Source organism: Mobula hypostoma, chromosome 6 (genome assembly GCF_963921235.1).
Source record: "Mobula hypostoma chromosome 6, sMobHyp1.1, whole genome shotgun sequence".
In the NCBI taxonomy this organism is placed as follows: domain Eukaryota; kingdom Metazoa; phylum Chordata; class Chondrichthyes; order Myliobatiformes; family Myliobatidae; genus Mobula; species Mobula hypostoma.
In genome coordinates, this window is record NC_086102.1 from 21,894,039 (window position 1) to 21,906,778 (window position 12,740).

General features: G+C 44.0%; 1 protein-coding gene across 2 annotated transcripts in view; it reads left to right on the forward strand.

Moving 5' to 3' along the window:
• kcnj6 (potassium inwardly rectifying channel subfamily J member 6) overlaps positions 1-12,740 on the forward strand; it is a 200,548-nt gene that overhangs the window by 120,811 nt on the left and 66,997 nt on the right. For both annotated transcript variants that reach the window (XR_010018285.1, XM_063050396.1), the window contains exon 2: positions 10,244-11,149. Coding sequence is in view for 1 of the 2 variants with exons in the window: in XM_063050396.1 (XP_062906466.1) it covers positions 10,252-11,149 (898 nt within the window). In the remaining variant the exon portion in view is untranslated. The remainder of the gene's footprint in view (positions 1-10,243; positions 11,150-12,740) is intronic.

The window sequence follows — 12,740 nt, forward strand, 5'->3', positions numbered from 1 at the left end:
GTTAAGAAGGAAATTGAGAAGCAGGACCATAAAGGTAGTAATCTCGGGATTACTGCCTGTGCCATGTGACAGTGAGTATAGGAATAGGAATAGGTGGAGGATAAATACGTGGCTGAGGGATTGGAGCAGGGGACAGCGATTCAGATTTCTGAATCATTGGGACCTCTTTTGGGGCAGGAGTGACCTGTACAAAAAGGACAAGTTGCACTTGAATCCCAGGGGGACCAATATCCTGGCAGAGAGGTTTGTTAAGGTTATTGGGGAGAGTTTAAACTAGAATTGCTGGGGGGTGGGAACCAAACTGAAGAGACGAAGGAAGAGGTGGTTGGCTCACAAATAGAGAAAGCTTGGTGACAGTGTGAAAGGGAGGATAGGCAGGTGACAGAGAAGGGATGCGCTCAGACTGATGGTTTAAGATGTGTCTATTTTAATGCAAGGGATATTATGAACAAAGCGGATGAGTTTAGAGCATGGATCAGTACTTGGAGCTATGATGTTATGGCCATTACAGTGACATGGATGGCTCAGGGGCAGGAGTGGTTATTTCAAGTCCCAGGCTTTAGATGTTTCAAAAAGGACATGGAGGGAGGCAAAAGAGGTGGGGGCGTGGCACTGTTGATCAGAGATAGTGTCGCGGCTGCAGAAAAGGAGGAAGACATGGAGGGATTGTCTACGGAGTCTCTGTGGGTGGAAGTTAGGAGCAGGAAGGGGTCAATAACTCTACTGGGTGTTTTTTATAGACCACCCAATAATAACGGGGACATTGAGGAGCAGATAGGGAGACAGATTCTGGAAAGGTGTAATAATAACAGGGTTGCCGTGGTGGGAGATTTTAATTTCCCAGCTCAGGTTTTTTAATTTTCTCTCCATTTAGAAAATATCCTACCCTTTTATTTCTTCTACCAAAATGCATTACTAAACACTTCCTGACACTCTTATTCATCTGCCACTTCTTTGCCAGTTCTATTTCAGCGTGTATTTTAATTATCTGCATGCTCTAATCTTTATTTAGCACCCTGGATAATAATTCTAAAGGTCATTAAGAAGTCATTTAAGGTTCTTGTGCCTTTTTTTTTCTTTTTTAATGTATAACTTCACTCACATTACAATAGTGGGCACACATACTATGAACAGATTGACAAATTGTAGCTTAACCAAATAGTAGCTAAACTTGCATTGGCTGCCATGTATAGATGAATACACTATAACTGATGAATTGTTTAATATAATGCCTCAATACAAATGAAACAATAAAATTGGCAAAGTTTACCAAATGTGTTGCCTGTGACAGCAGATTTTGGATAGCTTATACTGTTTGTTTTTCAAAAAGGCACAAAGGCTTTGGAGTCACTATAAAATCCTAGAATTGTATTGGTTTGCTACTAAGACCTGTCACGGTGCGCCTTAGCAATGTCGGAACCCAAGAGCGGAGAAAAACAGACTCTGACGTAGAGACAGTGACCGGAGATTTTTCATCAGAATTCCAACAGAACATCGGTGGCTCGGCCAAGTGACACCATGAGGCGCAACATTCTCCAAACTAGGACCCTGCGATTATTGTTAATTGGGCGTCCGCTTAAATAATACAGGTAACATGGAATCCTTGAGTCCATCAAAATAAAGAATGTTTAAACAGAGAGCACAAGGAGCCTGCGTTACAAAGAGCAAGTTGCTCAAGAAAAACACAGGGAATCTAAACAATTAGTGATTCTCGTTAAACAACAATTAATCACTTCAGGTGCTCTTAAAAAGCTCAGAGCTCAATGCCCTCTGACTCTCTGCACAGGGCCAAAGAGCTTATTACAAAGACCATGATTTATACATAATGACGTTAGGGCACCATTTTAACATTTTCAGGTCATGGTTACTGTATTTGTTAAAGAAAAAGGTATTTTGCGGAGAAATCTACACTAAGTGAATTATGAGGTGATACATCTTGGAAGGAAGGGCAAGAACTGGGAGTATAATATTAAGGTTATGATCTTAAAAGGAGTTCCAGAGCAATGAGATTGACACAGATAGAGGCTATTCAGCCCATCTAGTCTATGTCAGCTCCAAATACAGCAACAGTATTCACAATCCCCTGTACCTTTCTTTTAACCTTGCAAATTATTTCCTTTCAATTGACTACTCATGTCCTATTTGGAATACTGACTGATTGATCGTGTTCTCACATTGTGCACCCAACCCCACCTTGCAGGGATTGAGTCCCAGATCATAATAACTTTCTGCATAAAATTTAAATTCTTCCTCACGTGTTGCCCAGATTTTAAACTGGAGTCTGGTGACCTTTTTCTCATCAGCTTTCCATTAAACCAGGGTTCGCAACCTGGTGTCCACAGACCCCTCAGTTAATTGTAGGGATCCATGGCATAAAAAAGGTTGGGAACACCAGGACTGAACTCTTGATCACTGATCTAAGTCTTTTGTGAAGAATGATAGAGCATTACAATGTACTTCATCAGGCAATGCTTAATGGTATTTGCTAATGGCAGGTATCTATCCCCTAATGAAAGAAATTACTTGAACCTAGATAAATCAAGTAATTATCTCAGGATGTACCGTTGCTTTTATATTCAACAGTGCACCTTGTTCAAATTGCAATTAGATGTACAGAGGTAAACTTGACAGCTGATTTCCCCACAAAACCAAACTAAGAAAGAGTAATGGCCAGATGATCTGATGGAGGTTAAGGGATAAATATTGAGGAGGACCTTAGGGAGAATTTCTCACTTATCTTCAAGAGAGTATTGAAAAATAGCACTTCCAAGCATACAGCAGTAGAATTTCAGACAAGATTCCACATTCAAATCTTGCAAATTAATTGACTGATGTACTGTGCATCACGCAGCTTAATATTTTCTTTTATATTAAACTGATCCTCTTCAAGAACAATGCTTGATTTGCCTTTTCTGGAAATTATTAGTTCAATAACAGCTATCAATGGAGTTGGCATGATGACTTCGACAGAATAACCAAATGGTTACTGTGCTGAAGGCGGCCATTTGCTCCATTAGGTTCACACCAGGTTATGTATAGACAACACAGCTGGTCCTACTTCCCCACTCTCTCCCCAGTACCCTACAAATTCTTTCCTTCCACATAATTGTCTAGCTTAATTTTTAAGGAATCCATTGAACTTCTATACAAGGGACTGCATTCTGAATCCCAACACTTGCTATATTTGAAAGATTTTCCTCAGCTCATTTCTGGTCCTCCTCTTTGTCTTCTCACTATGTTCCCATCTACTCTGACTATTGACGCCATGATTTTATATGTTACTATCCCCTCTCTTTGGAGGATACAAATACCAGTTGCTCCAGACTATCCATGTACACGTTTGTAGTTCAAGGCATTCATTCCCTGAATAGACTTAGCTTTGGTAGTCTATAAAAAGTCTTGAACTGACATTCAGTGGCCACTTTATTGGATACCTCCTGTACCTAAGTACCTTTGAGTTACTCCTGCCTTCCTGTCAGCTTGAACCAATCTGGCACTCTCCTCTGCCCTCTCTTATTATCAAGGCATTTACACCCACAGAACTGCCGCTCACCGGATAGTTTTTTTTTTGTTTTTTGCACCATTCTCTGTAAACTCTAGGGACTGTTGTGCATGAAAATCCCAGGAGATCAGCAGTTTCTGAGATACTCAAACCTCCCCATCTGGCACCAAGAATCATTTCAGTCAAAGTCATTTAGATTGCATTCCTTCCTCTTTCTAATGTTTGGTCAGAACAACAGCTCACTGACATGAAGGAAGGGGAGGTGGGGTGGCGTTGCTGGTTAAAGAAGAGATTAACGCAGTAGAAAGGAAGGACATAAGCCGGGAAGCTGTGGAATCGATATGGGTAGAGCTGCGTAACACTAAGGGGAAGAAGACGCCGGTGGGAGTTGTGTACAGGCCACCTAACAGTAGTAGTGAGGTCGGAGATGGTATTAAACAGGAAATTAGAAATGTGTGCAATAAAGGAACAGCAGTTATAATGGGTGACTTCAATCTACATGTAGATTGGGTGAACCAACTTGGTAAAGGTGCTGAGGAAGAGGATTTCTTGGAATGTATGCGGGATGGTTTTTTGAACCAACATGTCGAGGAACCAACTCGAGAGCAGGCTATTCTGGACTGGGTTTTGAGCAATGAGGAAGGGTTAATTAGCGATCTTGTCGTGAGAGGCCCCTTGGGTAAGAGTGACCATAATATGGTGGAATTCTTCATTAAGATGGAGAGTGACATAGTTAATTCAGAAACAAAGGTTCTGAACTTAAAGAGGGGTAACTTTGAAGGTATGAGACGTGAATTAGCTAAGATAGACTGGCAAATGACACTTAAAGGATTGACGGTGGATATGCAATGGCAAGCATTTAAAGGTTGCATGGATGAACTACAACAATTGTTCATCCCAGTTTGGCAAAAGAATAAATCAAGGAAGGTAGTGCACCCATGGCTGACAAGAGAAATTAGGGATAGTATCAATTCCAAAGAAGAAGCATACAAATTAGCCAGAGAAAGTGGCTCACCTGAGGACTGGGAGAAATTCAGAGTTCAGCAGAGGAGGACAAAGGGCTTAATTAGGAAGGGGAAAAAAGATTATGAGAGAAAACTGGCAGGGAACATAAAAACGGACTGTAAAAGCTTTTATAGATATGTAAAAAGGAAAAGACTGGTGAAGACAAATGTAGGTCCCCTGCAGACAGAAACAGGTGAATTGATTATGGGGAGCAAGGACATGGCAGACCAATTGAATAATTACTTTGGTTCTGTCTTCACTAAGGAGGACATAAATAATCTTCCAGAAATAGTAGGGGACAGAGGGTCCAGTGAGATGGAGGAACTGAGCGAAATACATGTTAGTAGGGAAGTGGTGTTAGGTAAATTGAAGGGATTGAAGGCAGATAAATCCCCAGGGCCAGATGGTCTGCATCCCAGAGTGCTTAAGGAAGTAGCCCAAGAAATAGTGGATGCATTAGTGATAATTTTTCAAAACCCGTTAGATTCTGGACTAGTTCCTGAGGATTGGAGGGTGGCTAATGTAACCCCACTTTTTAAAAAAGGAGGGAGAGAGAAACCGGGGAATTATAGACCGGTTAGCCTAACGTCGGTGGTGGGGAAACTGCTGGAGTCAGTTATCAAAGATGTGATAACAGCACATTTGGAAAGCGGTGAAATGATCGGACAAAGTCAGCATGGATTTGTGAAAGGAAAATCATGTCTGACGAATCTCATAGAATTTTTTGAGGATGTAACTAGTAGACTGGATAGGGGAGAACCAGTGGATGTGGTATATTTGGATTTTCAAAAGGCTTTTGACAAGGTCCCACACAGGAGATTAGTGTGCAAACTTAATGCACACGGTATTGGGGGTAAGGTATTGGTGTGGGTGGAGAATTGGTTAGCAGACAGGAAGCAAAGAGTGGGAATAAACGGGACCTTTTCAGAATGGCAGGCAGCGGTGACTAGTGGGGTACCGCAAGGCTCAGTGCTGGGACCCCAGTTGTTTACAATATAAATTAATGACTTGGATGAGGGAATTGAATGCAGCATCTCCAAGTTTGCGGATGACACGAAGCTGGGTGGCAGTGTTAGCTGTGAGGAGGATGCTAAGAGGATGCAGGGTGACTTGGATAGGTTGGGTGAGGTTGCGAATTCATGGCAGATGCAATTTAATGTGGATAAATGTGAAGTTATCCACTTTGGTGGCAAAAATAGGAAAACAGATTATTATCTGAATGGTGGCCGATTAGGAAAAGGGGAGGTGCAACAAGACCTGGGTGTCATTATACACCAGTCATTGAAAGTGGGCATGCAGGTACAGCAGGCGGTGAAAAAAGCGAATGGTATGCTGGCATTTATAGTGAGAGGATTCGAGTACAGGAGCAGGGAGGTACTACTGCAGTTGTACAAGGCCTTGGTGAGACCACACCTGGATTATTGTGTGCAGTTTTGGTCCCCTAATCTGAGGAAAGACATCCTTGCCATAGAGGGAGTACAAAGAAGGTTCACCAGATTGATTCCTGGGATGGCAGGACTTTCATATGAAGAAAGACTGGATGAACTGGGCTTGTACTGATTGGAATTTAGAAGATTGAGGGGGGATCTGATTGAAACGTATAAAATCCTAAAGGGATTGGACAGGCTAGATGCAGGAAGATTGTTCCCGATGTTGGGGAAGTCCAGAACGAGGGGCCACAGTTTGAGGATAAAGGGGAAGCCTTTTAGGACCGAGATTAGGAAAAACTTCTTCACACAGAGAGTGGTGAATCTATGGAATTCTCTGCCACAGGAAACAGTTGAGGCCAGTTCATTGGCTATATTTAAGAGGGAGTTAGATATGGCCCTTGTGGCTACGGGGGTCAGGGGGTATGGAGGGAAGGCTGGGGTGAGGTTCTGAGTTGGATGATCAGCCATGATCATAATAATTGGCGGTGCAGGCTCGAAGGGCCGAATGGCCTACTCCTGCACCTATTTTCTATGTTTCTATGTTTCTATGTTTCTAAACCTCTTGACCTGCATACATTTATGTATTGAGTTCCTTAGCTGATTAGACATTTGCATTAATGAGCAGTGTACCTGATAAAGTGGCCAGAGTGTATTTTTCTTTCTTGTGTCTAGAATCCGACACCAGTAAAATTGGTTAAGCTACACTTGGTCCAAAGTAAAAGGTCTCAGCCCAAGACATCGTCTGTTTATTCCTTTCCATAGATGCTGCCACCCATGCTGACTTCCTTCATCATTTTGTGTGTGTAGCTTTAGATTTTCAGCATCTGCAGAATCCCTTGTGTTTGTAAGCCACATTTTTATTGTTTTGATACTTTGCTATGGACTAGGTTCATTCAAGTATCAATTAATCCTAATTTTCTCTTTCCCTATCTTGAATCTGTCTACTTTATTATAATCTAATTTGAAGTAATAAAGTACTCCACTTGCACAGAGCCTTGCACGATATCAAGATGTTCCCAAGCACTCTGTCATCAATTGAGTAGTCTTAGAGCAGCTAATTGTGCAATTAAAAAAGACTTGACCATCAAATGCAGAGAGCACAATGAGATGAATGAACAGCCTATCTATTCAGGTGCTAGTTGAGAGATAAGTGGGTCACTGAGAGAACTCTGACTAAAACAATAGGATTTCACCATGTGTGTATTCTTTACTACTTCGCTTATTATAGCTTCTGTGCAGTCTCTTGAAGGCCAGAGAATAAACTCACCAGTCATTCCTCATTACAATTATAATTTTCCTAGCAACACACATCAAAGTTGCCAGTGAACGCAGCAGGCCAGGCAGCATCTCTAGGAAGAGGTACAGTCGACGTTTCGGGCCGAGACCCTTTGTCAGGACTAACTGAAGGAAGAGCTAGTAAGAGATTTGGAAGGGGGAGGGGGAGGGGGAGATCTGAAATGGTAGGAGAAGACAGGAGGGGGAGGGATGGAGCCAAGAGCTGGACAGGTGATTGGCAAAAGGGATATGAGAGGTTCATGGGACAGGAGGCCCAGGGAGAAAGAAAAGGGGGAAGGGGGAGGCCCAGAGGATGGGCAAAGGATATAGTGAGAGGGACAGAGGGAGAAAAAGGAGAGAGAGAGAAAGAATGTGTGTATATAAATAAATAACAGATGGGGTACGAGGGGGAGGTGGGGCATTAGCGGAAGTTTGAGAAGTCAATGTTCATGCCTGCTGCGTTCACCAGCAACTTTGATGTGTGTTGCTTGAATTTCCAGCATCTGCAGAATTCCTCGTGTTTGCGTTTATAATTTTCCTAATTGGTTATTGTGTCAGAGTGTATGGGGGCACAAAGCTCTGTTGATTTACATACCTTCTTCGATTCATGAGTAGATTTGATAACAATCTCTCTGTCTACAACATTTAATGTTCATTTAGTTTAAATTTTGGCTACCACTGCTTTATCCTGTCAGGAAATGCAACTGATGTGGTAGATTTTGCAGTGACGTCCTGCAGACAGACCACTATTTCTTCTAAAAATGCTTCTACTTCTAAACCGTGTGCGATTGGAGCCTGTAATTTATAGTTTGATGATGTGTTTTTGCGCCGGCTGAGCAATTGGGTGCTTACGCTGCCTCCGAGGGTACTCGGTGAGGTTGAGAATGTGCAGCCCAAAGGTGGAGCACGAACCCATGATCAGCTCCATTACTTCCTGTCGATTAAAGCGTCGAGCAAGATTGAAATCGACGACAGAGGAAGGCCATCTGCCTGCATTTAACCGAAATCCCTCTCCCTCTCGCTCGCTCACTCATGCCAAAGGAAAGTGCAGGAGTCTTCCTCACATTGCAAGGTTTGATTGGCGTGGCTCATGGCTTGGGCTAGTTTAGGAGGACTCTACGGTTCATTTAAATATGCTTCTGGTTTCTGGTTACTCCTTTTATGCTATTTTTGTGCACTTCGATGGGAGTGCTTTGGCACAGGCTGGCTTTACGGCCTGCTGAGAATGAATGACACGGCACTAAACTGAACACTCCTTGGCTGTTTCAAGGAATCCGTGGTTTGATCTGCGTGATTTGTTCTTTCTTTCGCGTGTTGAGCGTTTGATGTTTTCTTTAAACGGGTTCCACGGTGTTTCTTTGTTTCATGGTTGCCTGTGGGAAGACAAATCTCAGTGTTATATACTGTGTACCTACTTCGATAATAAATGTACTTCATACAACTGTGCAAACTAGAAGCAGGAGTAAGCCACTTTGCCACTCGAGCCCGCGATGCCATTTAACAAGATGATTAATTCTGCATCTTACAAAGAAAGGTGAGAGAAAAAAAAATCCAGTGAGCGGCAGTTCTGTGGGTGAAAACACCTTGTTAATGAGAGAAGTTAGAGGATAATGGCCAGACTGGTTCAAGCTGACAGGAAGGTGACAGTAACACAAAGAAACTCATATTACAACAGTGGTGTGCAGAAGAGCATCCCTGAATGCACAACACATCCAACCTTGAAATGGATGGGTTATGGTAGCACAAGACCACACTGGGCTTCACTCCTGTACCTAATAAAGTGGCCACTGAATGTAGCCCTCTCCCTCTCTCCCTCTCTCCCTCTCTCCCTCCCTCCCTCCCTCCCTCCCTCTCTCCCTCCCTCCCTCCCTCCCTCCCTCCCTCTCTCCCTCCCTCCCTCCCTCCCTCTCTCCCTCTCTCCCTCTCTCCCTCCCTCCCTCCCTCTCTCCCTCTCTCCCTCTCTCCCTCTCTCCCTCTCTCCCTCTCTCCCTCTCTCCCTCTCTCCCTCTCTCCCTCCCTCCCTCCCTCCCTCTCTCCCTCTCTCCCTCTCTCCCTCCCTCTCTCCCTCTCTCCCTCTCTCCCTCCCTCCCTCCCTCCCTCTCTCCCTCTCTCCCTCTCTCCCTCTCTCCCTCTCTCCCTCTCTCCCTCCCTCCCTCCCTCTCTCCCTCTCTCCCTCTCTCCCTCCCTCCCTCCCTCTCTCCCTCTCTCCCTCTCTCCCTCCCTCCCTCTCTCCCTCTCTCCCTCTCTCCCTCTCTCCCTCCCTCCCTCCCTTTCTCCCTCCCTTCATGTAAGATCTTGTGATAGCTGAGGAGAAAGTTAGAAGCTAAAGACACAAGGATCAGAGCTAAAGCCAACCTGAGCAAATGTCAAATTTCATAACCAAGTCAGTGGAAGGCAGGTCAGAGCAAGCTACAGTCAATGTCTATACTTCTCTGGTGGAATAAGTACTTGGAGTCCTGGCCATTTTCCAGCCACTGTGAAAAAGATGAGAAATGAATGCATTGATGAATAGCCAAGGATTTCTCAGCCCTGACTGGAGATAACTGATAATTTATCAGCCCACAAAAGATATATCAAGATATTTCATTAAACCAAATCTTGAGGATATGGAATTAAACAGTCATTGAAATTTTCCTGCACAAGGATGGAATCGACCTTCAGAAAAAGCAGGGCACTCAGGATAGGTTGATAAGCTCTTGATTATTAAGGGAAAACATGGGTACAGGGAAAAGACAGGAGAATGGGGTTGAAAGGGTTAATAAATCAGCCATGATTGAACTAGAAGAGATATAATGAACAGAATAGTCTAATGGTTTCGAAAGGAATGGAATGGGAAGTTGTGAGCTGTCAGATATGAACTTTGTGAAATGTCATACTCTATTATTTTAAAAGAATGCCCCATCCTGTGAAATATGACACTCATGGGGATGGGTGAGTGAGACTTTGTGCACACTGATATTTGACGTTAGCTTGTATTTTTTAATGCTGGACTTCAAATCACTGTTGTTGCCTCTTGTCCCCCTCTGAGCAGACTGACCAATGGAGCGGGACGTCGAGAGCCCTGTGGTCACTCGGCAGCCGAAGCTACCGAAGCAAGTGCGCGAGGACATCCCAAAGCAGCTCGGCTCAGGTGGTCAAGCACGGAGCGTCCAAAGGTACGTGCGGAAGGACGGCAAGTGCAACGTGCACCATGGCAATGTCCGGGAGCGGTACCGTTACCTGACTGATATCTTCACTACATTAGTGGATCTGAAATGGAGACTCAATCTACTCATCTTCGTCATGGTCTACACAACCACTTGGCTTTTCTTTGGTATGATCTGGTGGCTAATTGCTTACATCCGAGGGGACCTAAGCCACATAGGGGATGCCTCGTGGGTGCCCTGTGTTAACAATCTCAATGGCTTTGTTTCAGCCTTTCTCTTCTCCATTGAGACTGAAACCACCATTGGCTACGGCTACAGGTTCATCACTGACAAGTGCCCTGAAGGCATTATTCTGCTCCTGGTACAGTCAGTGCTGGGCTCCATAGTCAACGCCTTCATGGTTGGGTGCATGTTTGTGAAAATCTCGCAGCCCAACAAGAGAGCAGAAACTCTAGTGTTCTCCACCAACGCTGTGGTCAGCGTCCGCGACAGCAAGCTGTGTCTGATGTTCCGCGTCGGCGACTTGAGGAACTCCCACATTGTCGAGGCTTCGATCCGCGCCAAACTGATCAAGTCAAAGCAGACCAAGGAAGGAGAGTTCATCCCTCTCAATCAAACGGATATAAACGTTGGCTACGACACTGGAGATGACCGCCTCTTTTTAGTTTCCCCTCTAATCATTTGCCATGAAATCAACCAACAGAGTCCTTTCTGGGAAATCTCCAAAGCCCAGTTGGCCAAAGAGGAGATGGAGATTGTGGTGATCCTCGAAGGAATGGTGGAGGCAACAGGTAAGGTTTAACTTCCAATGACCACCAACTCAAACTAGTTGTCTGAACCTACTGGTTTTCTTCTGATTTAATGAGAACTTTAAAGAATTGCAGGTGCTGGAAACAGTTATTTGCAAATGATTCATTCAGAATCAGAATTCCATGAAATTTGTTATTTTGCGGCAGCAGTACAATTCAAGACACAAGTATTACTTTAGGTTACAAAAATAAGTCATACAAAAGAGGACCAGAGAGATTGTGTTCATGGGTTTATGGACCAGTCAGAAATCTGCTGGGAGAAGGGAAGAAGCTGTTCCTAAAGCATTGTGTATGGGTCTTCAGCCTCCTGTACCTACCCTCTCCTTGATGGTAGAAATAAGAAGAGGGCATATCCTGGATGGTAGGGTCCTTAGAGATGGACACTGCCTTCTTGATCGCCATCTCTTGTAGATGACCGCACAGGAACTGGTCATTCAGGTTCATGCCAACTATTGCTTATACAAATCCTATTAACTTGGTCCATAGCCCACAATGCAAAGATTTAAAGATACATAAAAGATCAGATTTCTTTGCCTCATGTACATGCACAAAATGTACAGTGAAATGTAACGACTGTGTCAATGACCAACACAGTCCAAATACGTGCTGGGGGAGAGCCTGCAAGTGACACTACACTTTTGGTGTGAACAGAGCATGCCCACAACTCATTAAGCTTAACCTATACTTCTTTAGAATGTGGAGGCAACTTGCGCGGTCACAGGAAGAACGTGCCAACTCCTTACAGACATGCGTGAAATGGACCCCGATCGCTGATCACTGGCACTGCTAAATAGTGTTATGCTAACTGATATGCTTGTGTAACACAGTGCATTGAAGTAGGACAAGACAAAACATGCCATCCATGTTGGTGATTCAGCCACCAGTCTAGAAGCTGCTGAAGTACTGTGAGAGTACCGGCCCCTATCACTTCTTCAGCTATCACTTACAGACTCAAATCATCCCCTCGTGTCTTCAACACTCTGACCATGGGGCAAAAATTTAACATGAACACAGTCCACGTCCCTCATAATTGTATACATCTCTGTCAAATTGCCCCCTCAGCACCCTCCATTCCAGGGAAAACAGTAACACAGACAATAGTAATACCTAGGAATGTAAAAAGGGCAATGGGCGATTTCAACGTGCAAGTAGATTGGAAAAATCAGGTTGGTGCTGGATCCCAAGAGAGGGAATTTGTAGAATGTCTACAAGATGTCTTTTTAGAGCAGCTTGTGGTTGAACCCTGTAGGGGAGCAGTAGTTCTGGATTGGGTGCTATGTAATGGCCCAGATTTGATTAGGAAGCTTAAGGAAAAGGAACACTTATTTTAGGAACACACATCAAAGTTGCTGGTGAACGCAGCAGGCCAGGCAGCATCTCTAGGAAGAGGTACAGTCGACGTTTTGGGCTGAGACCCTTCGTCGTTTTGTACCTCTTCCTAGAGATGCTGCCTGGCCTGCTGCGTTCACCAGCAACCTTGATGTGTGTTGCTTGAATTTCCAGCATCTCCAGATTTCCTCGTGTTTACTTATTTTAGGAGACAGTGATCATAATATGATATAATTCACTTTGC